Below are 27592 nucleotides of genomic sequence, written 5' to 3' on the forward strand. Positions count from 1 at the left end.
ATTTACCTTCTTCATGGTCAAAACCACATCCAAATTGTCCATTGAGCAAAAACTAAACATTTTTTCGGGAAAACCATCGTGGCGACTTTAATTTTAAACAATAGTTACGTCATCTGCTAATTGCGCCAAAATAAAAGTTGGAGAATGCTTCCCAAAGAATGGGCAGGATCCTTCAGTCATAAGCTAAAATATGCACTATTTTATTAGCCTCCCTCAGACAATAATCAGACTTGACATAAGAAGGTACAGTCATTGTAGATAGCAGCACCAATTGAGTTGTCTCCCTCCATCGTAATCTCCAGTTCTCCACCACTTCTAAACAGTATGATTGAATAATGAGTCTTGGATAACCTATCTTACCCATCCATAAAAGACATTCTCGCAAAGCATATGCTTCAGCCCTTGTAGTAACATCAACATTCGGAATGCCACAACTTCTTGCAGCAATGAGCCTGGTTTTAAAATAGAGGAAGCTAAATAACCAGTTTTCAGGGACTCGGCTTTGATGAATTTAGGAAGGTCAAATGATTTTCTTTTTCTTTTTTTTAGCAAAATGATTTTCTTTTTCTAATTTGTTGAGCAAGAGTCACTTCAGCCCAGTAGTATAACTGTTACATTCTCAAGGCCTGCTTAACTAAACCAGCCCACGGCCTGCTTAATTGAATCGGGCCTGATTCCGCGACTCCCGGGGAAAATATCTCCTCGGCACGCCCAGTCGCCCACCTGACACCTGAGGTGTGCGACTTTGGTCCCGGTCTTCCCCTTCCGAAATCTCGTGCTGCGGCCGCCGCTACTATCGCACGCCAGCCAGCCAAGGCTCCAAAGTTCGCAGCGCATTCACCACCAGCTCCACTCCCAACTCCCGCTGATCTCACGCTCACCCAGCCCGCCCCCCATCTGGCTATAACAGATTCACATCGCCCGCGTGATTGATGATAAAAATCTTCGTCCAAATCGGAGTCTAGCCCGTGCCCAAAACCCTAGCGACCGCCGGAGAGCTTGCCCGAACCGAGGCCGCCGGACGGGAAATTAGATCGCGGCTGGCGATGGAGAGCCCCGCGAAAGAGGAGACCGGCGGGGAGTTGGCGATGGAGATCGAGTCGTCGGTCACGGCGGAGGACTGGCGCCGCGCGCTCTCCCGCGTTGTGCCATCCGTCGTCGTCCTCCGCACCACCGCGCCGCGCGCCTTTGACACCGAGGTCGCGGGCGCCAGCTACGCCACGGGGTTCGTCGTTGACAAGTCCCGCGGCATCATCCTCACTAACCGCCATGTCGTTAAGCCAGGTAGGAACGACTCCAGCAATCATCACCTGTTCTCACGTAGGCGACTTGTGAATGATTTGTGCTGTTGTTGTTGCCGCGATGCTCGCGATGACAGGGCCTGTGGTCACGGAGGCCACGTTCGTGAACAGGGAAGAGATCCCTGTGTACCCCCTGTACAGAGATCCTGTGAGTGTATATTCCACTTGATTCCATTCTCTGTTTTATTTTCCCCTCCCAGTGCAAATGCCATAACGGTAACCGAAATTTCCCCTCTCTTCTCTCGAAACAGGTACATGATTTTGGTTTTTTTCGCTATGATCCAGGTGCCATTAAGTTTCTTAAGTATGATGAGATTCCGCTGGCACCTGAAGCAGCATCAGTCGGGCTAGAAATCCGGGTTGTCGGAAATGACAGCGGGGAAAAGGTTCCCTGAATTCTATCTTAATCTCTGCTGTTATGTACCCCTGTAAAGTATACTGCATCAAATGTCCTTGTTAGACACTACAGACCACACACCAGAGCAGTTTTGTGCTTTTTGAATTGTTCTCCATCAAACCTTAGTGCCTTAGTTTTTCCTTTTTTTCTGCACTGTGAAACAAATCTTCTGCTTTTGCAATATCCAGAACTTACGGAACTAAGGTTCCACCTATCTTACACTCCATCAAAAACCTATTTAGTTAAATCTTAATTGACATAGGGGTGCAAATGGTAGATATTTTCTGATAACCGAAGCCTGATAGGGCAAATATGGATTGCGACACCGATTTTCAGACACTATCCATGTCTGACTCCGATTCCAAGAAAATAATATGGGATACCATATGAGATGAGACTTGAGAGGTATCCATCCAAAGTATCAAATATTAGAAGTTGAGGTACTCTATTATGATTTCACTCAAGACAGACAATAAATAGGCATGTTATCACATATGAATGGGAGTAAAAAATAACACGCTCTTAGTTTTCGCATCTTGGCAATCACTTTCATTGTGCTCACTCTAATTGCACCCTTATTGTTTAATATATTGTGCTGTGTATGCTAGTGTAAATAGAGAGAATAATTTCCATCTGTCTTACCAATTGAAACCTCGGTGTCACTATCTGCTCCGCCTTTAAATCTGAGAAAAAAAATGGTATGGGTGAAGACATGCCCTACTCGCGTAGACTATGGATAGAATATGATGAATATGGGATGAGCTATATCTGTACGTATCTGATCCAATTACACCCCTATTGCTATGTGTTGACGTTTCAATCAAAGAATTAGGGCATTGGTATATGTACTAAAATTGATCTTACTAGTGCTTTGCAAACTATGACATCGCAGATCATGATTAAATGGTTTCACTTAGTTTCCACTGCGATTAAAAGTTATGTTTGTAATGTTTTCTGACAAAAGTATTATTGCGTGTAACACCACTCAAGGAATTTTTGGTAAAGAGGAACATTCAGTAAGAAATTTCTGTGAACTCTCTTATCAGGGAAAAAAAAACCTCATGCTCCTGTTTTTCCATGCTGGATTTAGCCATCTGTGATTACATGGTTCTGAGAGTTTGGCATGTGAGCAAAAAGGGCAATGCATGTGCAGATTGACATGTTTAGAAATTACTTAGATGAATGACATGTAGAGTTGTGAATACGCAATTGCTTTCCATTTTTCTAATTCTAAGACAAGGCCTTTCAACCACGGAGTATGTTTTAGTTGTTAACCTTGGTTGGCCCCTTTCGTTGCTTATAAGTAATGATATTCGGTTCGTCCGGGTTGGAAAAAAAACATTGGTTGGCCCAAAAGACGCTTATTTGACAACTTGGCCTGCAAAAATAAAATCAGCCTGCGCCAACAACTTTGCAAATAAAATATTTGTCATGACAAGCTGAAGAAATGACTTGGAACAAATTGGTTTAAATTAGAATTCTGACATGTTTTTAATGTAACATGCTGGTTGGATGTGCGCTTCTGATAGCACTATAAAGTTTTGCTTGGATGCATGCTTTAAGGCCTGGATATGGTTCATTCTTTACAAGGATGCGGATGAAGATCTAACCGCTGAAATTTGTCTGATAAATTGTGTTGTGTATTGCAATGTTTTCTTATTTGTGTTTACTGGATGCAGGTTTCAATTTTGGCAGGAACACTTGCTCGACTTGATAGAGAAGCACCATACTACAAAAAGTACACCTTCTTTTCTATCTTTACATGGCCTGCTCCTTCTGATAACTAGTTATTTAATCAGGGCATCCATTTACACACCGTACATACAAAAAGGAAACAACATAGACAAAAATTAACTCGCCCATTTGTAGTTGCGATTGTTTATACAAATTACACTCTAGTTGTAGTTCATCTCTATTTTCTCTACGAAGCGAAGAGATGTGTTGAGAAAGAATTCAAATATATAATCTTACACCTGTTATTTTACCATTGTTTTTGAATTATCAAACTGGATGCTGTAGGCTAGCTGTTTGAAGCTTAATGACATATTACATTATCTATATTGCTGTTGATATTTCCTTTTTGTTTTAATTTCTTGCCAGGGATGGATATAATGATTTCAATACATTTTATATGCAGGTAACTTTCTTTAGCTACTTGATGTTACATGTATCATTATCTAGTTCATATTGATATGCTGATAATGAGCTTGATCTTCTATTGACTTAATGGAATAGCAAGTTGTTTTTCTTTTCATGTTGCTAGTGCCTGTACATTAATGAGATTATTTGTTTCTTTAGGCTGCATCTGGTACTAAAGGTGGCTCAAGTGGTTCACCTGTTGTTGATTGCCAAGGAAGGGCTGTTGCCCTGAATGCTGGAAGCAAATCTTCCAGTGCCTCTGCCTTCTTCCTTCCATTAGAACGTGTAAGTTTTTTTTATAAATGAGCATTAGTACATTCCCTTGTTATGCTATAGCTTATATTTGAATTCCAAGATTGTTGATTTTAAAATTGGAAGGCTTGCAGTGCATAACATTTGAGTCTAACTTTCAAGTTTGATTTGTAATGACATGACACATTGATACTAAGGAAAGAATCAGCTGGTTCTAATTTTACAAGGGTTTACAGAAGCAACCGTACTAATCACCAAACCAGACCAACTCATTAGCAAATGTGCAGAGTTTTCATTAGCAATGCATTTTTTTTACTTTACATTGGGTGTTCTTCAAGGAAGATTAGAGTGGGAAGAACGTGTAGGAGTTCACACGTACTAAAATATAAGATCATAAAGATGGGCACACATCGTTACCTTTTAAGATTCAATAATTTTTTTGTGGTGCTGTTATTTATTTTAAAAATATGTATAAACTATTTGCAGGTTGTCAGAGCACTGAATTTGATACATGATAGTTGGGATGCATTTGGTACCAAGCCAGAATCTGTTTATATTCCACGTGGTACACTTCAGGTGAGTATATTATACAGTGATTCCATTATTTTATCATATGGTGTCGTTTTCTGTTATTTGTTGTGGAGAGCTTATTAATGAATAAATATTCATGCATTTAACCTTGCAGTACTTCAAATTATTTTTGACATGCTGCAAGTTCTCTTCAATTCTTCATTGCTGTTACTGCTACTTTTCTTTTACTGCTGTTATTTGGCTTCATAGCATCCCTCTTTTTTCTATTGCATTGGAAGGCTACCTTTCAGCACAAAGGATTTGAAGAAACTCGGCGTCTTGGCCTCCGGAATGAAACCGAGCAGGTATGTTCTTTCATTGTTTCTGGCTCACTAATTGACTTGGTAATTTGTGATTGTTTATCTTCTATAACAACTTTCTAAGCTTGTTTCTCCCTGGTATGATGGGGGATGTATTTTAAAATGTCTACCTCCATGCTCTAGGCTTAAGAACTACAACTTGCTTTCTGTACAGATGGTGCGTGTAGTTTCTCCAGCAGGCGAGACTGGAATGCTGGTTGTTGATTCAGTGGTAATTTCTGGTGCTTATGATTCTAAGCTTTTTTTTTTTTTATCATACCACTTATCGTGCTACTTGTTGTATTATGCTATTCTGTAACTTGCTACTGCTGAAACTGGAAGGCTGTGTTCATGCAGGTACCTGAAGGCCCTGCGCATAAACATTTGGAACCTGGTGATGTTCTAGTATGCATCAATGAGGAGGTGAGAACTGCTTTTAATGGATATATATATTTGAAAACCACCATTTTGTCTGCTGAGTACTTGACATTATATTAATAAAATAACATAAATTCATGCCCAGTTTTCTTAGTGACTAGTTTGAACTGTTGAAGTCTAGGCTATATGTTCAGTATAACTCTATGCTATTGCTATGTGCAATCGGTTGAGGTAAAAAAATGTTTGCTAATGTGCAGAATGTCTAAAATGTTGCCAATGTTATTGTTATGCTAGCACAATAAGTGCTATGTCATTCTACTGGGAATTCTATACTGAGGAAGGTTATTTTTTTAAGTAAATAAAACTATAAAAGACGTGCTTTCACTTTTTATGCACATGGGCCATAGTGTTGGGTCTGTACCATGTAAACCTGTATAACATTCTAAAGAACCAAAGATGCTTGTTAGGATCGGTCAGATTCTACTGAGTTAAATTATTAAATTTCCTAGCATTACTGCCCTAATCATTTGAAACCGGTCTATTGATTTCATCATTACCAATGTCGAGCATACCATTTTCTGATACTCTGCGATATCGTTGATTTTACAATTTACTGTTGTATCTATCAGCTGTGAGTTCTCCTTTACACATACAGGAATATCCTTGATCACTGATTGCCTGTTAACTACCGCTCTTCTTTTTTGTTTGTCGTGTGAGACTTTTGTGTGGGTATTAAAAATGTAGAAACCTTTACTAAACCTATACCTGTTAAGTAGTTTGTTTTGTTAGCTACCCATGCTGGCCAATGAATAGAGGAGTCTAGTCTTGGAAAATGTAGCAAACAATAAGTGAAATAGGAGCATGTAGCTAGGTCTCTTACTGGAATCCCATTATGACAAACAAACAAAGACACTTTTCACAAGCTAAAATGACAACAAAAATATGTTTTCATGCCAATTTGATTTTCCATAACACATATAATTTGGACTCAGGGATGGTTTTGTTTAACCATTTTAACTAATTGCAGGTTGTAACTCAGTTTCTTAGATTGGAGACTTTACTTGATGATAGTGTTGGCAGGGAAATTGATTTGCAGATAGAGAGGGGTGGAGTTCCTTTAACAGTAAAGCTGCAGGTATTTGGCAATTTTGACGTATCATATCTTGTCTTTTTTTTATTGTAATATATCTGTAGCACTCCTATTCAATGTTTTCAAGTCGTCTAGTCGAACCTAGTCGCCATGGGACCGACCAGGCGACTAATTGCAATTACTCGTCGATCAGGCCGATTAGTCTAGCGGAGTGGATTGCTTCTCTTTCCTTTGGAGCCAGAGAATAGCAGAGGGACAGCAGTACAGCACAGCACAGCAAGCAACCTAGCAGTCTAGCAGAGAGCCAAAGAGGTTGCAGAGTGAGGGATGGGGGAGGAGGGAAGAAGATGGAGAGGGGAAAGGCACATACCGTCGTCGGAGCAGCTCATCACGAAGACCGTGGCCACTTGACCTGGCAGAGGGCGCCGTTGGCTTCACAGCTCACCAGAGAGGAGAATAGCGTGCGAGGGAGGGGGGGGGGGGGGGGGAATAGCACACGAGGGAGGGGAATAGCTCACGAGAGAGAGGGAATCGCGCGCGGGAAGGGGAGGAATCGCGCGCGGGAGGCAGGAAACGCACGCGTGGGAGAGTGGAGGCACGCGGGGAAAAATTGTGGCCGCCCTGCGTTTGCCGCCGTGCCTGCGTGCCTCCGGTGTTTTGGGGTGCCTATTCTAACCCTAATAGGCCAAATTGGAAGCCCAATAGGCCACATATAGGCCCGGTTGAACAGGCCCAAAAAAACAGAGCAACCACACTGGTCGTCCATGGCCATGATTAGTCGTCGACTAATCGGACGACCAGCTTTCTGGTTGAGCTAATCGCCTCAGTACCCCTAATCGGTTACCGGGACCGATTAGGACGATTAATCGGACGACTTGAAAACATTGCTCCTATTGCCTGATATAGACTGCCTTTACAACATGTCACGTTTTTGAACCCTTATTAATCTTTAACACCTTGGTCTTTCAGGTTGAGGATTTGCACTCTATAACTCCAAATCATTTCTTGGAAGTTAGTGGTGCTGTCTTCCATCCACTGTCATATCAGCAGGTGAAGTTTCATAGTATGGAATTGAACTTTCATATCTACTGCCCTTATTAAAAGAACTTGGTAATGTGGACAAGGGAAATTGTTCTCCTTGTTTTGAAATAGTCAGAGATTTTTTTGGTTTATACAGTCTGAAATCATCACTATCTAAGTTAATCCAAAAAGTTAAGCAGAAACGTTTTCCAATGTTTCTTATCGCTACCAGAGGGAAATCACCGTTTGTTGCCATGTAGGATAGATAAGGTTTTTAGTATCATGGCTTGATAAAGCATCAGTCCTGAACTTGTACTTGTGCATGTACCGTTAGCTAGTAGATAATGCAACCATTTAAGTGCCTACAGGTGTTTGCTCGCATTACATGAGAGGTCAGAGCGATCTTATGTGGGTGCTTGAGTACAATCTCTCTGAGAATTGATGATGGCACCTTGCATTGGAACTGCCCCTATAAACAGGTTGCACCTTAAGTATGAAAGCCGTGAACTCTAGTGCTCTACCCACGAGCCATGATTTCATCTATAAATCCCTGTACATTGCTAGAGTTGCTCTCACAACTTTGGTCCTGTCTGGATGGGCTAGAGCTAATTTTAGCTAGCTAGCAATTAGCCCTGTATCCAAAATTCCAAACAGTCGCTTTATCTCATGCTACATAATTAAATACAATCAGTTAATGCTTACATCACCTCCTCATGCTTGAACTTAGATTGGCACATCAATGTCTACAGCGTATTTGTTGAACTTCCAAAATGCTGCTAATATTGCTTACATCTTGTTTCAGGCTAGAAACTTCCGATTCAAATGTGGTCTCGTATATGTTGCTGAATCAGGGTAAGAGATTTAACTGTAACATAGCCTCTCATGTTCCATTTCCTGAAAGAATGACTACTTGTTTGCTTCCATTATTGCAAACCTCTCATTTGTAGTATTGTAACAAATCCTTTGGGAAACATCCCTCTTCAATCTGGATCTTTAATACATCGGCTAGTTTCGCAAATGTTTATTTGCTGCCCTTGCATTGCACTTAAACTAAAACTGCCCCCCCACCCACCCACACCCACACACACCTTACTGGCAACTGATCATAATCTTCCTATTGAGGTTTAACAGCACTAAATGCTCTTCTTGTTCTTTGGGTCGTAGCATTATTTCACACTCACAATTTCACCTTCAGTTTGTTATCGTATATCTTCTCTAATGCATATGATTGGTACCATAGCAAACTTGTTATTTCTTTGACTTAACACCATGCAATGCAGGTACATGCTCTCTCGGGCATCTGTTCCACGCCATGCCATTATTAAAAAACTTGCAGGAGAGGATATTGCACATTTAGATGACCTTATTGCAGTTCTTTCAAAATTGTCTAGGGGATCACGAGTGCCTCTAGAATATGTCAAATACACTGACCGTCACCGGAACAAAGTAAGATTTGAGTAGCTGATTTATCACAATAATCAATGCCTTATCTCCTGCACTTCCTAGTACAAATTTGAGTTCGGTTATGGTAAATAAACTAATCATTTTTACTTACGTGACCAGTCTGTACTGGTGACAATCGATCAACATGAATGGTATGCGCCACCTCAGTTATATACTCGAAATGATGCAACTGGCTTATGGACTGGAAAACCAGCTATATCACCGGAATCTCCATTTTTAGCTCCAGCTCATCATGCTAATCATGTGGACACAAACTCAAACTCTGTTTCATCTTTATCTGAATCTAGTCCTATGGATCTCAAGTGCCAGTATGATTCTGAGAACCTGGCAGACGGATGCATCAAAATGCAAACTGATGATGAAATTGTTGTAGATGGATCTCACTCTAACGAAGATTCTCTTGTTGAGAAAAAAAGGCGACGCGTGGATGAGGAGATAGCTGCTGAGGGAACTTTACCATCTTATGGAGATCTAGAGGATGTAAAAGGTGGTTCTTTGAGGCATCCTTCCAATGCAGAAGGCTCTGAACTTTCTCGAACAATATCAAGTAATGCATCATTGTCAGAACAAGTAATTGAACCAGCCCTTGTAATGTTTGAGGTGAGCAATGTATACATAACATGCATTTTATAGTCAGGGACTGTCATTTAATACTTTTAGGGAGGCTAGGGTACTAGATTATGTAATGCTACATGCCTGCACATATAGGCTAGAAGCTGCACAAGCTGTTCTTTGAGTTAAGTTTTGAACAGTGCATGAAAAGCACAAAGGCAAACTTAGCCTAGACAAAACAAGCCTCATGTGTTTAGGGCCTTGGATTGTGTGCTGGTAAGCCGTAAACAGCTTGCTGGCCAGGCAGCAATCTCAGCCCAGGCGACCTAAATCAGAGCCTTGCCTGGGAACAAAACCAAGCAGCCCCTTAACCTTCCGTGGTATGCTGAGGTTTGAGTTATCCAAGATATATCTGCAGTATGTTGATACTCTGTTTTGATGTATGGGCATATGAATAGGATTTACCGATTGAGGCTTAAATCTACTCTAACCGTAAGTTGTATTTGTAGCGATAGGTTTAAGCTTGCTCACCTAGTTTTTTCCTGACAAGTTCATCCTGAGGTTTCCAGAAGAAGATGAACCCCCAAAATAGGCACTGTACATTTACACTGGTGGGCCATGTTGTTTGTACTTTGGTTGAGGGAAAAGTTTGAGCTTATATAGTTATATGTTTATGGAAAAATGTGCTATTGTCATATTTCAATATGAAATTTTCAATAATGAACTGTGCTTATTTTTGCTGTATGGACAACATTGGAGCCAAAATAAGCTTATTTTTGCTGTATGGACAACATTTGAGCCAAAATAAGAGCTTATTATACTCAGTTCATTATCAATATATTCAGCTCATAATCAAATGAGCTGAATATATATCGAGACATCTTCTGATTTCATGGAAGCCATATCTGTATGAAAAAGATTCACCACGAGTAAAAATATCCTATTGTTTTCCTCTGGGTTGACTATTTGACTATTTTCTATATTGTCTATTTCCTTCACTCCAATTTCCAGTCCATGTGCTCTGGGAGCAATTAATTTTGTACTACCGTTAATTAATTGTTGAACCACCTTGAACCCTAAGTGACCTGTATTTATTAGTTTCGACTTTCGTGTTTCTTGCCCATAACCATCTGTCTTATCTCTATCTTTTCAGGTGCATGTGCCGCCTGTTTGCATGCTTGATGGAGTTCACTCTCAACATTTCTTTGGAACAGGGGTTATAATATATCATTCTGAACGTCTGGGTCTGGTTGCAGTTGATAGGAATACGGTTGCTGTATCTATCTCTGATATAATGCTTTCATTTGCTGCATATCCCATTGAAATACCTGGAGAGGTATGAGTTTTTTTTGTTCTCAATTATAAAAGCTAAAGCACACAATTTTTCAATTACATATATATAATTTGCTTTTCAGGTTGTTTTCCTCCATCCTGTTCACAACTTTGCCCTGGTCGCTTATGATCCTTCTGCACTAGGAGCTGGAGCATCTGTTGTCCGGGCTGCTAAGCTTCTACCAGGTTTGTTTCTTTTACAGTGTCTCCATGTATTTCCAATATTATCTGAAGAGAAACAGGTTTTCGCTTCATTCCACTTTGTTGAGCTTAATCATGTTATACCCTTAAACAGAGAGTGGGATAGTCACTGAACTTTTCATTTTGCAATTAGCATGCCTTACTTTATTGTAATAATGAGCTTGATCATATCATACCATTAAAAGAGTACATAGTCACTGAACTATTCATTTCCAGTCGGGATGTCTTTTCCACAATGTGGTCCATTTTACTTTTTTTTTAAAGGAACTTTGTTTCTGTGTAGAACCTGCTTTGCGACGAGGAGATTCTGTCTATCTAGTTGGGCTTAGTAGAAGCTTACAGGCAACATCAAGGAAATCAATTATAACTAATCCTTGCACAGCTGTTAATATTGGGTCAGCTGATTCTCCTCGATACCGTGCAATAAATATGGAGGTCATTGAGCTCGATACTGGTACTTCCTAAGGAAATTTCACTCTGATGGATCATGTTCTAATTTTTCGGGTTGACTATATTGGATTTTTTTTTTAGATTTTGGTAGCACATTTTCGGGCATATTAACTGATGAGCAAGGAAGAGTTCAAGCATTATGGGCTAGCTTTTCTACCCAGGTTAGTTTGCACTGAGTTCTTTGCTTCGTCTGTTTCTCAAGTAATAGTGCTGGCATGCTCCCAGGAACGCGCACACAAAAGAATAAAGAAAAGAACAAAACGCCGGCTTACGGGCAAGGTTAGCTGCGTGATATTTCTAACATCAAGTAAATGTGTAATTACAGTAAACTTTGAACTGCTAGTAAAATAATCCAAACTGTTTACATGATAACTAATCGAGATTGAATTTGTAGTGCACCAGCCACTTGCACTAATAACCTTTTACTATATGGATTTTACTAGTAATTAACAGCCATTACAAGTCTTAGCCTAACGATACATCTTGAATAGTTAAAGCTGGTCGTTGACTCACTTCTCTGTATGCTTAGTACTATTAACTAACTGGTGTATGACCCAACAACAACAACAACAACAACAAAGCCTTTTAAACTGGTGTATGACCTACTCTTTTTTCTCTCCAGTTGAAATATGGTTGCAGCAGCTCAGAGGACCATCAGTTTGTTAGAGGCATACCAATATATGCAATAAGCCAAGTACTTGAGAAGATTATCTCTGGAACTCAAGGACCTTTTAGGCTTATCAACGGAATAAAGAGGCCAATGCCATTTGTCAGACTTTTGGAGGTGGAACTATATCCAACTTTGCTATCCAAGGCAAGAAGTTACGGATTGAGTGATAACTGGGTGCAGGTAATCCAATCTGATTTTATTTTTAAGTTCTAAATATTCTGTATTCTTTGTGATCTGCAAATATGTTTATACTGCTACCTAATATCGTATGAATATTTTAGAAGTTTTTGCTCACAACAACTTTTGGAACTACTCAAGTAGTTATCAAATTTGGGTTATGGCCCCTTGTGCCCTGTGTTACCTGCAAGTACAGAAAATTTTGCTCACAGCAACTGTTGATATTCCACTGTGATTACGCTTTCAGGCCCTTGCGAAGAAGGATCCTGTGCGTAGACAAGTCCTGCGGGTGAAAGGTTGTTTGGCTGGATCGAAAGCAGAAAATCTTCTAGAGCAGGGAGATATGATTCTTGCTATCAACAAGGAGCCAATTACATGCTTCCTTGACATTGAGAAGGCTTGCCAAGAGTTGGACCAATCCATTGGGTCAGATGGAGTGCTTAACATGACAATATTCCGTCAGGTTAGGATGACGTGACAGAAATTAATAAAAGAAATTCAGCAGTATAGATTGTAACTCTTTAAACATTTGAGCAGGGAAAAGAAATCGACCTTATTGTTGGAACTGATGTAAGAGATGGCAATGGTACAACCCGAATGGTTAATTGGTGTGGATGCATTATCCAGGATCCTCATTCAGCAGTGCGTGCACTTGGCTTTTTGCCAGAAGAAGGTCATGGTGTTTATGTTGCTAGGTGAGATTCCCTTACAAAGTTGTGTATGCAATATTAAAAGCATCTTTAATCAGTGATGATAAACATTTCTTCAACTTAACATTTCAATCTGCAAGTGTTTATCTACTAAAGAGTTCGATCTGCAAAATTTTTTCTGTCCACTGCTTGTATCTGACATTAGAATTAGATGAAAACTGGTTGCTGAATGCTCATCGAGTCCAGCATGTAGGGGCTGTAGTTCTCTCAAGTAACAGATAGCTTAAAGAAAGATGGAGAGAAGAGCTTAAGAATGAATGCTATGTTAGCGTGCTAAACGAGTCTATTTATCATTTGGATAGAAAATAGAGGGATGCCATCTGTTTTCTCATTTAGGCGATAGAGCTTGAAAAGCAACCAGAATAATGGATAATATTGTCCGTTTTCTATTTGTTTGTATACTTCATGTTGTTTGTTTCTGCATGTGTGGTTAGGTGGACATAATCTATTATTTACACGATTGTATAGTTGATTCTGAATGATAGCTCATTTAGATATGTCTGGGAATGAGCACTAAGCAACAATGATTTTATGCAGATGGTGTCATGGAAGTCCGGTACATAGATATGGCCTCTATGCTCTCCAGTGGATCATCGAAGTTAATGGGCAACCAACAACGGATCTGGAAACCTTTATACAGGTGGTGAAGGTATGTACTATGCATCAAGTGGCAAATGCACCCTTTGTTATTTTGCAGTCTTTGCTTGCTTGTTTATCACTGTGTTGTATATTAATTGAGCAATTGCTTTACTATGTTGCTACATGATTGTTTTGAATTAATGTCTGAACTATTCGTTTGATTAGGGTCTCGAAGATGGTGAATTTGTTAGGGTGAGGACTGTCCATTTGAATGGAAAGCCTCGCGTACTTACTCTAAAACAGGACCTTCACTACTGGCCGACCTGGGAGCTCAGCTTTGAACCAGAAACTGCTACATGGCGGAGGAGAATAATAAAAGCATTGCAATCAACTAAGGCGTGATATTTTCATGTTTTGCTGCGACATTTTCATGCTTTCAGAGGAGCATATAGGTAAGGAAATTAGAGGTTCATGCCTTGGTTTGGTAAGCATAAATCCTGCATCATGCAGGATTAAGCTACCCTGCACTTTGTAGGGTTAGTTGTGGGCATTAGCATAGGGGGTGCTTGAAGGATATATAGCAAGTACTTCATTGAAAGTATATGGATTCACTGTCTGTGGTCTCTGGACAATTTGACCACAGGATTTGCCTTTTGTATATCGTCTATTCCTATATTTTGGTAAAAAAAGAAATAAATCGTTAGCGTTTCTAGCGGTCATTTCACTACTCTGCATTAAGAATTTGTGTTAACAGCTCCACAGATTTAGTACGTTGTTCTTCGTTATACCACACTGCTTTCAGCTTTATTGCATAGTTACTGGAATGCCTACCGACAGTTTCGTCAGTTTTGACTCTACTTCATCGCCTACATCTGTTGTAAGTTCATTACTCATTTATCCTGGCTAAAAAGTTTGCTGGCCTTCACATTACCAAGCAACTCGAGCTAAATTGCACTTTGCTGTGTAAGACAACGAGAAGGAACGCAAGTCTCTCTGCAAGCTCGCCGCACCTTTTTTTTATGCTGCGCTTGACAAATGTGCGCCATGCAGTCACCGTCCTTCCCTCTGGAGGCGGCGTTTTCCACTGGAATATATTCGGCCACCACTTGTTCGCTCAGACTTATATCCACGAAAACGAGGACCATCCCTTTATATCTCTTGCGCCACTACGGCTGATGCCTTCCGCCGAGGAAAAAAGAAGCGTGGCCGTGTTTGGGTACCACCAGATCATTGTTGTTGGATTCTTTCTTTGCTAGTAGGTGTCCCTTCTCCTATAAGGCCCGCCCTTTCCATTCCGCCGCCGTGAACTGGAGGAGCGAGCAATGTATCCCGCTCCGGAACGCGCATCGGCACACACACGCCAACGGCACCACCACCACCATCACCATCCGGCGAGGTAGGGAGGGAGCGACATGGGCTGCTATCCTCCCCTGGGCAAGATCGTGTCTAAAGCGCTCGGAAAATGCAACGGTGCGTGCGAAGCTCTTTGCTTCACTTCGTTTATATGCTTCAGCTTTACTTCTGATAGTTGGTAGTTTTCGTGCTCGTAGTAGAGTGTAGGCTGCTGGCTAACGGCTACCAGCAAGCAACTGCCATCTTGTGCATTCAGCGCTTACACTCGGAAGTGCTCCTTTCTTTGTCAACAGCTCGTTATGATTTGACTCCTCGCTATTTCGAATCAACTCAATCAAGGGTTTGGTCTCTGTAATCGAGCTAGTTCGTCTTCCAAACAAGAAAAGACAGGAAAAGTAAAATACAACTGATGAGTCGTGACAAATTAAGAGTTGCTCACGTGCAGGGCGCGAGAGATGGAGGGAAGGGAGGCTGGACTTCGATTACGCCTTGGCCTACCCGCCTGGCCCGCCCACGGAGATCCGCTACGTGCGGCCGGTGGCGCGCACGGTGACCTTCGCCAGCAACAACTCCATCTACGTGATCCCACCGTCGCCGCCGCCGCCGCCGCAACCGCAGCCGCAGCAGCAGAGCACACCAGAGCCCCAGCAGCCCCAAACACCGCCCCGACACGAGCCCGAGCAGCACCAGGATACACCCGAATCCCAACCTCCTCGACCCCAAACCGAGCAACCAGAGCCACCCGCGCAAACGCAAGACGCGCCGCCACAGGCCGAGCCGAAGCCGCCAAAGGACCCGAAACGAGGCAAGAAGAAGCAGCCCGGCCGCGTCCGGTTCGGCCCGGAGCCTCCTCCCCCTCAGCAGCAACAGGAACAAGCACAGCAGGAGCACGCGCAGGGCCCGGGGAACATCGAGAAAGCGCCGGATCAGTGGCCTCACGGTGCGTCCCCCGCGCCAGCGCCCACGCAGGGGCAGGGGTACCTGCTCCGGTACACGCCGTCGCCGCTGCCGAGGTGGGAGGCGACGCCGCGGCGGCACGAGTACTTCTCCGGGGAGTACCGGAGCTACTACCCGACGCCGGTGCGCGAGGGCATCTACCGCATCGCCACTGACGCCAACAGGCTCACCACCATCTTCAGCGAGGAGAATCCCAACGCCTGCACGATCGTCTGAGAGCGACGGCGAGGAATAAACCGTTCTACTCGTGCAACCACTTATGTCTCTTACTTTGGTTCTTGGTTCATTGGTGACGGAATCATTAGCCAAGAATCTGGTTCTTCTTGTAGGTGTTGTAGATAAGAAAAGCAGGAAACTTTCGGTCCGGCTGGTTGATGAGATGTATGTAAACGTTCCTTTTGCCTTGGATTGTCGTTGTCCTCTTACGTTTTGATAGCCTTTATACAAAGCAGCTACTTCCTCCAATAAATAAAAATATATAAGTCGTGTAGGTTTATCTAAGTCAATTTCCTTTATTTTAGTTTAGACATCATAATTCAAGATTTTATAGATTGAACATAAGATTCATATTACTAGGTTTAACTGTTTCCATTTAAAACAATATATTTTTATAAATGCTGGTCGTCAAAGAGAAGAAACATTTGACTAGGGGCAAATGTACCTTATATTTATTTTTTTCGCGATGGTGCGTAGCACATTTTTTTATTAAGAGGAAGAGATTTACAACAAGCATCACGAAGAAGGTGGCAAGCAACCCAACAAATCGAGCCAATACAACAATAGAAAGAAAAGGCGGTAAGAAGAGGACCATCCACCTCAAACCTAACCGACTAGACTTGTAGAAGGAAAATTACATCAACGCAAGGTTACCAACAAAGATGAGAATAATTAGGGGTAGTAAAAAATAGCTAGCAGCCAAGCGCAATGTTTGCAAGTGAGATTTGAGAATAATGCTTTGAAAGCAAAATACACTCCATAATCAATCCTCCCTTACCGTTTCTTTCTGAATGGCATCATAAAAAGCGGCACATTCTATTCTAAGCTTGCCCTTGCGGTGGTACATTCAAAAACAGCGATGTACTCCTTATTGCTAATACCACACTATCATTTAGTTAGCACCTAATCGTCTTGTTGAGGAAATCAGGACGCTGGATTATTGGATTGGTCACTTCATCTCTTGGCAGAGGGCACGTCCGGCGTGAGAGATCAGTGGGAAATCAAGAAGTAACAATGAACAGAATAGAGAGCTAAGAACTACTAATAAGCTTCTCCAACTGTTGCTTCGAAAAGAGGATGCCCCCATATGGTCATTCTTTAAACCAAAACAACATTAGCGAGTTATATTCTTCACGAAGTCTCGGTGTTCAGTCAAATATAATTGGCTGACAAAGAGAGATGAAGATTGATAGGCATGCGTTATGTGTGGGTGAGTACGAACAGAAAGAACAAAAAGAGGCGTTGCATGATCGGCCCCTTTCATATCTTCTTAGAGTTGCTGGAAACGAGCATCTATTCCCTATACATCTCCGTATGATGCATTAAGATTATATGACGAGCACATCTCGTCCTTTGTGCATAATCGTTTTTTTATGATACCTTGATACTGCTAATATCTGTATGAGTAATATACGGGCAGCGTTGAGTAATCCCCTTGCAGCTGCGGATGTCTTGCTACTAGGAATAGGAATATTTTAGTTTCAAAGGTGAAGAATACCTAGTGCATGTGTATATAAGATGTGTGAGCTCGAACCCTTCAGATTGTATATGCAAATGCATGGATGCTAAAGGGAAACGGTCGGTGTCCCACAGGCCACAGCCTGAAGTGGTGCGTGCCTAATTGGGAATAGTATTAGCTGATACAACTTCAGATGATCAGATCAACCACGCATGATCCTTTTCTTTTAGCAGTGCAAGCACGTTTTCTTTGTTGTGGAGCGAGTCGAACACGCACCGACCCATAAGGCCTGTTCTACCGTACCCGTACGTGGTGATCCGAAAAGTAAGCCCACGAAAATGGTTCGGCCGTGCAACCTGGGCCGGGACCGCATTGACCAAAGGGCTTGCTCCCACAGACCATTTTTATTAGGAAAAAGTCTCCTTGACCCCCCACCTATCATACTTGATCTACTTCACCCCCTCAACTATGAAACCGTCTATTTTACCCCCTGAACTTTCCAAAACCGTCTATTTTACCTCTGGGATTTGCTACAGTAACGGCGGTTGCTACAGTGTCGTTGCTTTTTGAATTTCCTTTTTTTATTTATTTTCGGTGAATTTTTGAAAAATCATAGTAAATCATAGAAAAATCATAAAATGAAAAATCTAATTTTATTGGACTCCACATGAGTAGATCTACACAGTGAATATATAATACGGTATGCTTTAGTACAATTTTTTTTTTGTAGCTTTAGATTAATTGGAAAATCCAATTTTTTCTGTAATTAATTGGAATAATTCATAACTGCAGCTTCAATGGTCCAATTGTGGTGAAATTTTTATGGTACGCTAATTATTGTATGCTTGAACTATAGTAAAAATTTCGTACTCATTGGACTATGTATAATTTAGTTATAGATAAATTCTAATTAATTACAGACAAAATTGGATTTTCTAATTAATCTAAAGCTAAAAAAAAATTTGTACTAAAGCATACCGTATTATATATTCACTGTGTAGATCTACTCATGTGGAGTCCAATAAAATTAGATTTTTCATTTTATGATTTTTCTATGATTTACTATGATTTTTCAAAAATTCACCGAAAATAAATAAAAAAATTCAAAAAGCAACGGTACTGTAGCAATCCGCCGCTACTGTAGCAAATCCGCCGCTACTGTAGCAAACCGCCGCTGAAAAACCGCCCAGGGGTTAAAATAGACGGTTTTGAAAAGTTCAGGGGGTAAAACAGACGGATTCATAGTTGAGGGGGTGAAGTAGACCAAGTATGATAGGTGAGGGGGTCAAGTAGACTTTTTCCAAAAATAAATCGTGTGAGTTGTGCCGATCCTCAGCCTTTCGGGCTCCATTGGAAATATTTTTTTCTTATTTTTATTAGACTCTAAATGATTATTAAAAATTTTTAAAAATTATTTTTAGCGACTATTGACTTAAGTCAGCCGCCTTTGAAAATCGATTTTCAGAGGCGGTTGTCTTAAGAGAACCGCCTCTGAAAATCGCTTATTTTTACAATCGCTGGCATAGCAGCGGTTTTAAAACCGTGTCTAAGGATCACTTTTGACCGTCTCTAAAAATATTTTCTGTACTAGTGCTGTGGCCAAGCCCGGCACAGCCAAGGCTGCTGTGAAGCCGCTGTTAGCCTGTGCGTGCTAAAAGAAAGTAAGCGAGCCGGTTACTTGATGATGCGTGTCCATACATTGTTGCCTCGATGGTTTGATCACATGAAGAAGAAGAGAAAAGTTAGCGTGTGTACATGAGCTAGTGGAGACGCGCGTGTAGGCTCACGTGTTGTCGTTAAGAATTAGAAAATAAATGAACAGCCTGTTCGGCTGGGGCTGAAATGATCGTATACGATCGTGGATTATTACTGCTGGCTGGTTTGGTGTGAGAGAGAAATACTGTTCCGACTGAAAATTTACGATCGTTTACGACCAAACGAACATGTTGAAAGAAGCTAGCTATCATGCATGAGATACGTAACTAAACTAAAAAATGTGCTCAGATAGTTCTATTTTATTGTTATGTATAATGTACCTAAATGATTGATATTGAACTCAACATATTTAAAAGTAATTATAAGATTACGCTCCTTCCTTTATTTTATAGAAGCAATTGAAAAAGGAAAACATAACATTTGAAAGCAAAAACATCCAAATAAGATAGCAATAACCAGCAGGTTAATAACTGGGAAGAAAAACGCCAGGGGTAAAATGGTCTTTTTCTCTAGCACTTAACACCGTTATAACTCCAAACTAACGGAAGTGTCAAATAGAAATAAAAAACTTGAGACGAGGACATATAGGAAAGAATTTGAGTTTAGGTGCCAAATAAAAAAGTTGTACTTTTTTTTGGTGTCAAATAGAAAACTTTCTCATGATGATCCCAGACCGGCCGGACGTTTCAGTTCAACCTGCACGGTCAACCGTTACCAAACACCTGACCACAAGTACTGTACCGTTCTTGGCCATAACGTACATGAGTATAGCAGACTTGACGGACGCGATTGACTTGGAGTAGCTCACATCACATGCGGCCACACGAAGCGAAACGCCGGAAAACCAGCGACGCCGATGAACACAAGACAGGCAACTAGACAAGCCTGCCAGCCTTGATCGCGACTCGGTCTGGAACTGTAGACAAAAGCAGTCAGCCACTCAGCCAGTCAGCCCACCAATTTGTTCCCTCGCCACTGGCTGGAATTCGGTCAAATTGCACAGGCGTCGAGTCAACGCCGGCCCGCCCGTCATCACTCTAGTAAACACCTCAAGCACCGTGTGTTCTTCCCCAACTTTTCCTAATTGCGGCGCGCACTAGTGTCGCGATGATGCGACTAAACTAGCCGTGCCTCTGGCCGAAAGGTAGTTAAAGGCACTGCAATGCATTAGAGCGCGCGCACATTTTTCCTGTCCCGTCGTTAGTTAACCCTAATCCGACGACGACGCCCAATCGCCCATGGCCTCACGCTCGCTCGTTACCCCGCCGGCCGATCGCTGTCAGGCAGAGCAGAGCGGGAGTGCGGCAGCATACGGCAGGGACACGACAGGGGCAGGGGCAAGGCCACGCACCACGACCGGATGGCCACGCGAGTTCCCGACGAAAGATGGCGTCGCGGTCGCACTCATCTGAGACCGACGGGTCTGCCAACGGGGCAACACACGTCCGATCCGCTGCCGCTGCTTGACATGCATGGATCGCTTCCGGCCGGCGCCCCGGGCCCGACGCATGCGTCTGCTTGCACCACTCACTCCAAGCGTGCGAGTTGATAATGGCCGGGTTCCAGCAAATCTCTCTCTTTCGTCTCGTTGCGCATTTGGTTTCTTGCACAGTTTGTACTGATCCCCCTTGTCCTACTATCGACAGTAAGATTCTTTCGAATAGGATACAGAGATTCTTATACGTACTTATTTTAATTTCCAGCAACAAGTGACGACTTGTTGGACGAAAACAAACGTGCACCGAACTTAGTTTGGCCATTACACGCGCACACACACATATTCGGCAGCCAAGAATCTCCAACAGAAGAGTGCTCTCGAGCCTAGGAAAGCCCTCCAATCGCACCTCAACTGGGTTTCGACCGAGCAATCAATTGCTAGCAGTTTGGCCATTTGGGCTGTGTCCTTTACGAGCAGCTTGGCAGCTATACATACTAGCATACCCAAGCAAGAAAGTTAACATCCACGTCGACTTTTTCGAATGGCTCGAGACGTATTAAAAGGTCTCGTCCGACCTCAAGACTGTGGGCTCCGTCTCCCCCGACCTCAAGGCCGCGGGCTCCATCTCGTCCGACCTTTTAGGAGCGGGCTCCGTCTCGCGCGACCCCAAGGACGTGGGTTCCATCTCGCCAAGGCCGCGGGTTCCGTATCGTCCGACCTTGAGGCCGCGGGCTCTGTCTCGCCCGACACCAAGGCCGCAGGCTCCGTCTCGCCGACCTCGAGGCCGCGGGTTCCGTCTCGCCCGACCCCTTGGGTGCGGGCTCCATCTCGCCCGACCCCAAGGACGCGGTTTTCGTCTCGCCTAAGGCCGCGGGCTCCGTCTCGCCCGACCTCAAGGCAACGAGCTCCGTCTCGCCCGACCTCGAGGCCACGAGCTCCGTCTCGTCCGAACCTTTGGGTGCGGGCTCCGTCTCGCTCGACCCCAAGAACGTGGTTTTCGTCTCGCCCAAGATCGCAGGCTCCGACCCCCCGACCTCGAGGACGAGGGTTCCATCTCGTCCGACAAGGACCCATACCGCCGCCAATCACTCCAGGTCCAAGCGTATGGGTCTGGGTCAAAATTCTGACGCCAGGGAAGAGGCTGGCATGCCTCGATGTAACCCATGACCATGATGAGCCATACCTAGGGATTTACATCAGAAACAGTGTCGGGCGTGCTGGTGTTGTTCTGTCTAATCCTCGTACGGATGCTGACAGGCACGTCAGTTCACCACGACGTCCGCCAGGACGGAGTGGAATGCCATAACCGGCAGATGACGCCTACGCATGGTACCAGTGACGAACAGGGCCACGGCATGGAGCCGTCCCTGCTGACATCTATTGGATCAGCGGGACCCGTATGAAGGAGAAGAAGGACCCGATAACCCTAGAAACCTTCTCTCTCTCATTCTTCTACTTTTCCTCCTCTGTAACACACGCTTTCCCTTCGTCTATAAAAGGGGAAACAGGATGCCCCATAGAGGGGGATCTAAACACAAGAGCACGACATGAGCACACGATTGAGCGACAAGCGAGCTCTCAGCACCCGTTTACTCCTTCCACCAGAGACTTAGGATCCTCTCCCTCTCTCGCCTATTTGTAACCCCTACTACAAACCAAGTGCCGGTAACACGAGCAGCAACGAACTAGACGTAGGGACGTTCCGCCCGAACCAATTAAACCCTTGTGTCCTCTGAGCACACCATCCGAGCCAGACACGCAAATACAAATTTACTCGTCGGTGGTCCAAAAACACCAACAGTTGGCGCGCTAGGTAGGGGCTTTTTGCGCGTCTCAATGTCCACATCAGGCCTCGGATGGTTAGTCACGTCGTCCGCTAGGTCTCGGGAGCGCACGTGCGCTTCGGGAACCTAGACTTCATCGTTACGACGAAGGGAGAGTTGGCGCAGGTTCTCGTCGCCGTCAAACCTCTCCACTCTACCAGCCTCGACACGATCGCTGAGGCGCTTGAGGAGCTGTAGCTGCACGCACCAGAAACCCATGCCCCCAGGAGCGACCAGCTTCTCAGCTTCGATTATGGGATGCTAGAACGCTAGCTTGGCCCCTTTCTGGGACTTCGACCGTCTCGGGAGGACCTACGTCGCCTCACCTTCTCGTTCATCAATGTTATGATGCAGCTTGTAGGAGGAGAGCCGCTCTCCCTAGAAAACCTCATCCGGAGCGCTCCGACAGCGCTCCTGTTCAGTCTGCGCAACGCCGCGGAAACCGTTGGCCACCTTGTGGCGCAGCGCACGTCCCCACCCCCTACGAATGACGAGTTCGTGAGGATGAATGAATACATCGTGGAATCTTTCCACGACCTTCTCGTGGGAGAATTGGAGTCGCCCTCCAACTCTGACTCCAGCAGGGGGAGCCATCACCCCTCGCGAGAGTGTTTCATGGCAGGTACCCCAGAGGGATACATCGAAAGCATCCACGAGGGAGGGGCTACCCCAATAGACGACCTCAACGACGAGGTCGAGGGGGATGTAGGGGCCCCACCTCACCTGTGGGTAGAGCAGCTAAGGGTGCGGCACCAAGAGCTCGAAGAAGCACGACTCTACCTTGAGTAGGAACGTGTGGAGCTCGAGCGAGAGATCGAGCACCGCTGAGATGGCGGGCGTGCGCGTGCTGTGGCCCGTGACATGAACTAGAGGATCATCAAGGACGACAAAGCCCTCCCACACTTCACCCGGGCAAGCCAAAACATCGCTGCCATGGCGGCCTTGCTCCTGGGGCTTCTGGAGCTCACGACACCTAAGGATCGTCGAACCCATCACGAGATTCGCACGCTACTCGAGCGTGCGGCGGCGCAGCAGGCCGAGAGCTCGCTGTCTCGACAACGTGAGCTCGACACCAACCAACGCACGCCCTTAGAGCAACCCGACAGGGATGAGTAAGTCCACCAAGCGCAGTGAGGCGGTAGGCCACGTGTCGTGGCCCTGGTGCATGAGTGTCTCAGCCTCCACCGTGACGCGCGCAACACCCTCGATGCCCATAGGCGTGCCTGCGGCAATGAGAGGGAGGATGCTAGCCGCGGCTACCACCCTCGTCATGGCGGACACTACGACAACGGCGAGGACCGAAGCCCGAGCCCCGACTTGCTTGGACATCAGGCCTTTGGTCGACACATCCTCAACGTCGTCTTCCCACCGCGGTACCGACCGCCGACCAACATCCTAAAATACTTCGAGGAAACAAACCCTGGACTGTGGCTCGAGGATTATCGGCTTGCTTGCCAAGCCGGTGGAGCGGATAGTGATAATTTCATTATCCGCAACCTTCCATTGTTTCTGGCCGATTCGACATGAACGTGGTTCGAACACCTTTCGCCTAACCGAATCCAAAGTTGGGCGGACCAAAAATAGATCTTTGTGGGAAACTTCCAGGGCACATACATGTATCCTGGGAACCCATGGGATCTAAAAAACTGTCGATAGAAGTCCGAGAAAACTCTTCGTGGGTACATCCGGCGCTTCTCCCAACAGTGCAATGAACTATCAGACGTCGTCAATGCCGATGTCATAGGAGCTTTCCTGTTCAAGACCACCTACGAGTCCCTGGTTCACAAGCTAGGATGTAAGGGCCCGCAAATCACCAAGGAGCTCCTCAACATCACCACCAGCCATGCCTTAGGCGAGGAGGCGGTCGGGGCGATGTTTGACCGCCCCAAGGGCAAGGCAAAAGCAGGATGAGGATGCCGGTGATGGCGCCTCCAACCACCCCAACAAGAAGAAGAACAAGCAGCGGCATGAGAGCTCGCTCATGGCCACTGCCGATCGCAAAGGGGGTCGAAAGCCAGCCGAGGGTACCCAGACCACTTCAAGAAGCTACTCGAAGGGCCATGCCCGAACCATACTTTTCCCATCAAGCACCTATACAAGGACTACATCCTCATAAAGCGATTCTTATCCAGAGGCTCCAATAAGGGGGAGCATAGAAAGGAGCCCAAGTAGGCCACAAACGACGTCGAGGGGAAGGACAGTGGATTTCTGACGCTGGATGGCTGCTCATGATCTTCAGAGGGTCGGTGGCCTACGACTCCAAGTGCCGCCAGAAGCTTGCATGCCACGAGGTCTATACGGCCGAGCTGGCCACGCCTTCCTTCCTCTGATGGTCGGAGTCCACCATAACCTTTGATCGGACCAACCACCCGGAAAGCGTCCCATAGCCAGGAAGATACCCGCTCATGGTCAACCCGATCATTGGCACAAAGCGGCTCACCAAGGTGCTGATGGATGGAGGCAGCGGCCTCAACATCATGTACGCTAAAATGCTCGACGCCATGGGCATCGACCGATCGCGCATCCGACTGACTGGGGTGCCTTTCCACGGCATCGTGCTTGGAAAGCAGGCCATGCCACTTGGGTAGATCGATCTACCCGTCACCTTTGGGAATTCAACCAATTATAGGATGGAGACCCTTAACTTCAAGGTGGTCAGGTTCCACGGGACCTACCACACCATCCTAGGACGTCCATGATACGTGAAGTTCATAGTCATCCCCAACTACACCTATCTGAAGTTAAAGATGTCGGGTCCATACGGGGTCATCACCATCGACACCTCCTTTTAGCGCGCCTACGAGTGCGAGGTCGAGTGCTATGAACATGCCGCGGCAATTGTTGCCGCCAAAGAGCTTGCAGCCATCAGGGACGAGGTTGTCGAAGAAGTGCCCAACCCCAAGCGGTCAGCTGGGTCTTTCGAGCCTATTGAGGGCGCTAAGGAGGTCCTCATAGACCCCAGTGGCTTCGAGGGCAAAGTGGTGCGCATCGACGCCACACTTTCCTCCAAATAGGAAAACACACTCGCCGACTTCCTCTGTGCCAATAGGGACATCTTTGTGTGGAGACCCTTAGACATGCCAGGCATTTCGAGAGATGTCACCAAACATGCCTTGAAGATTAGACCAGGCTCCAAGCTGGTGAAGCAGCGCCTGCATCACTTCGATGAGGAGAAATGCAGGGCCATCGGCAAGGAGATTACAAAGCTTTTGGCAGCCGGATTCATCAAGAAAGTATACCACCCCAAGTGGTTAGCCAATCCCATTCTTGTATGAAAAAAGAGTGGGAAATGAAGAATGTGTGTTGACTACACCGGTCTCAACAAAGCGTGTCCAAAGGATCCGTTTCCTTTGCCACGCATAGATCAAATAGTCGACCCGACCTTAGGATGTGAAACCCTTTGCTTCCTTGATGCGTACTATGGGTACCATCAAATCACGATGAAAGAGTTTGACCAGCTCATGATATCTTTCATCACCCCATTCATATAATTCTGCTACGTCACAATATCGTTCGACCTGAAGAACGCGGGGGTTACATACCAACACTGCATGCTCAAGTGTTTCGGGGATCTCATTGGGCAGACCATTAAGGCCTACGTGGATGACATCATGGTCAAGTCCAAATGGGCTGACCAGGTCATAGCCGACCTAGAGCAGACCTTCATGAAACTCCAAGCAAACGACATGAAACTTAACCCCGAGAAGTGCGTTTTCGGGGTCCCAAGGGGTATGCTGCTGGGTTTTATCATCTCCGAGCATGGCATCAAAGCCAACCCAGAGATGATCTCGGCCATCATGAAGATGGGCCCAATTCAGAACATAAAGGGGGTACCACAGCCGTCGAGTGCGGGGTCGAGCCTTCAACGTCGGGGACCTGGTGCTCCGCCTCATCTAGAACAACAAGAACTGTCACAAGCTTTCTCTGCCATGGGAGGGACTGTACATCATCGTGGAGGTGCTCTGACTAGGCACCTATAAGCTTAGGACCATCCACGGCAAATTCTTCATCAACGCCTAGAACATTGAACAACTACGTCGCTTTTACCCTTAATCTACACACGCTTTCTCTTATCGGTTTCGCTATCGACTCCTCGATCTTTAGTGACACTCAACCTTAGCAACGGCAAGGGGCTCATGACCATCGACGGTGAAGTCTTCGTCAATGCCTGAAACATCGAACAACTACATCACTTTTACCCTTAATCTACGCATGTTTTCTCTTATCGGTTTCGCTATCGACTCCTCGATCTTTAGTAACACTCGACCCCAGCAACGGCAAGGGGTTGGGCCTTACTCGGGTGCTGATAAGAGCATATCTATCCTATAGACATTCTCTATGCCTAGCCCTTTTTCACATTAAGATCTAGAAGCAAGGGTTACAGAAATAAACATTGAGTAAAACTGGTCGGACCACAAGAAACCTAAACCCTAGCGGCTACGGCATTTTTGCTCACCAGCGTGATTAGAGTTTTTTGTCCGCACCCTGAGCTTTTTAGCCTTAACTATAGAAAGAGTCGAAAGGCATCAAAGAGTATATTTATTCGGTAGAGATTCTCTACGCCCGACCATTTCTCACGTTAAGATCTAGAAGCAAGGGTTGCGAAAACGAACGCTGAGTAAAACTGGTCGAACTGCAAGAAACCTACGCCCCAGTGGCTACGGCTTTTTTGCTCACCAGCGTGATCAAAGTTTTTTCACCCGCACCTCGAGGTTTACAACCTTAATGATGGAAAGGGTCAAAACGCATTAACCTTTTTATACAAAAAGGGGAGAAGAGCTAAAAATCTGTTTGGCCATAACGAAATTTAAGAGCTTGTCCACTTATTATAAGTTCGCCGCCTGGCTTATCTACCTAACAAATTTCTAGGGGGGTGATCTCATCCTCTATCTCGGCAGGTAAGTCCTGTGCTAGAGGAGCCACCTCCTTCTCGATGTCATCCATCTCAGTGTCGGTGTAGATAGGCGTGAGAACCATCATAGATAAGTAGGGATACAGAGCTGAAAACGCTCCTATGGCCCATTTAGGACCAGGAGTTTGAAGGCTGGC

The 27592-nt window shown here is 44.8% G+C and overlaps 2 protein-coding genes across 3 annotated transcripts; both read left to right on the top strand.

Annotated features, from left to right (window-relative positions):
* Positions 1-746: 746 nt before the first annotated feature.
* On the top strand, positions 747-14300 carry LOC136477976 (protease Do-like 7). Of its 2 annotated transcripts, XM_066476284.1 has the most exons (25): positions 747-1284; positions 1379-1449; positions 1553-1687; positions 3378-3436; positions 3799-3835; positions 3997-4122; positions 4576-4665; positions 4899-4964; positions 5134-5190; positions 5316-5381; positions 6364-6471; positions 7396-7476; positions 8249-8298; positions 8727-8892; positions 9010-9510; positions 10616-10798; positions 10878-10980; positions 11279-11449; positions 11527-11606; positions 11671-11724; positions 12068-12295; positions 12540-12755; positions 12830-12987; positions 13540-13651; positions 13807-14300. In XM_066476284.1, the coding sequence occupies exons 1-25, from the start codon at positions 1047-1049 to the stop codon at positions 13981-13983; spliced, it is 3333 nt and encodes a 1110-aa protein (XP_066332381.1). In that variant the 5' UTR covers positions 747-1046; the 3' UTR covers positions 13984-14300. The 2 variants fall into 2 exon arrangements, with proteins under 2 accessions (XP_066332381.1, XP_066332382.1); XM_066476285.1 differs by lacking the exon at positions 11671-11724.
* Positions 14301-14452: 152 nt separating this feature from the next.
* LOC136477977 (predicted GPI-anchored protein 58) lies at positions 14453-16299 on the top strand. Its single transcript, XM_066476286.1, has 2 exons — positions 14453-15051; positions 15380-16299. Exons 1-2 carry the CDS (start codon positions 14994-14996, stop codon positions 16105-16107), a joined length of 786 nt encoding a protein of 261 aa, XP_066332383.1. The 5' UTR covers positions 14453-14993; the 3' UTR covers positions 16108-16299.
* Positions 16300-27592: the final 11293 nt, after the last annotated feature.

This window comes from Miscanthus floridulus, chromosome 8, assembly GCF_019320115.1.
Source record: "Miscanthus floridulus cultivar M001 chromosome 8, ASM1932011v1, whole genome shotgun sequence".
Taxonomy (NCBI): Eukaryota; Viridiplantae; Streptophyta; class Magnoliopsida; order Poales; family Poaceae; genus Miscanthus; species Miscanthus floridulus.

What these genes read in the sequence shown, in the direction of transcription:
- LOC136477976 (XM_066476284.1), top strand. Translation starts at nt 1,047, where the DNA reads ATGGAGAGCCCCGCGAAAGAGGAGACCGGCGGGGAGTTGGCGATGGAG. An exon ending in TCTTCCTTCCATTAGAACGT is followed by an intron (nt 4,123 to 4,575) that starts GTAAGTTTTTTT and finishes AACTATTTGCAG; the next exon opens with GTTGTCAGAGCACTGAATTT. An exon ending in TAGTATGCATCAATGAGGAG is followed by an intron (nt 5,382 to 6,363) that starts GTGAGAACTGCT and finishes AACTAATTGCAG; the next exon opens with GTTGTAACTCAGTTTCTTAG.
- LOC136477977 (XM_066476286.1), top strand. Translation starts at nt 14,994, where the DNA reads ATGGGCTGCTATCCTCCCCTGGGCAAGATCGTGTCTAAAGCGCTCGGA. An exon ending in AGCGCTCGGAAAATGCAACG is followed by an intron (nt 15,052 to 15,379) that starts GTGCGTGCGAAG and finishes GCTCACGTGCAG; the next exon opens with GGCGCGAGAGATGGAGGGAA.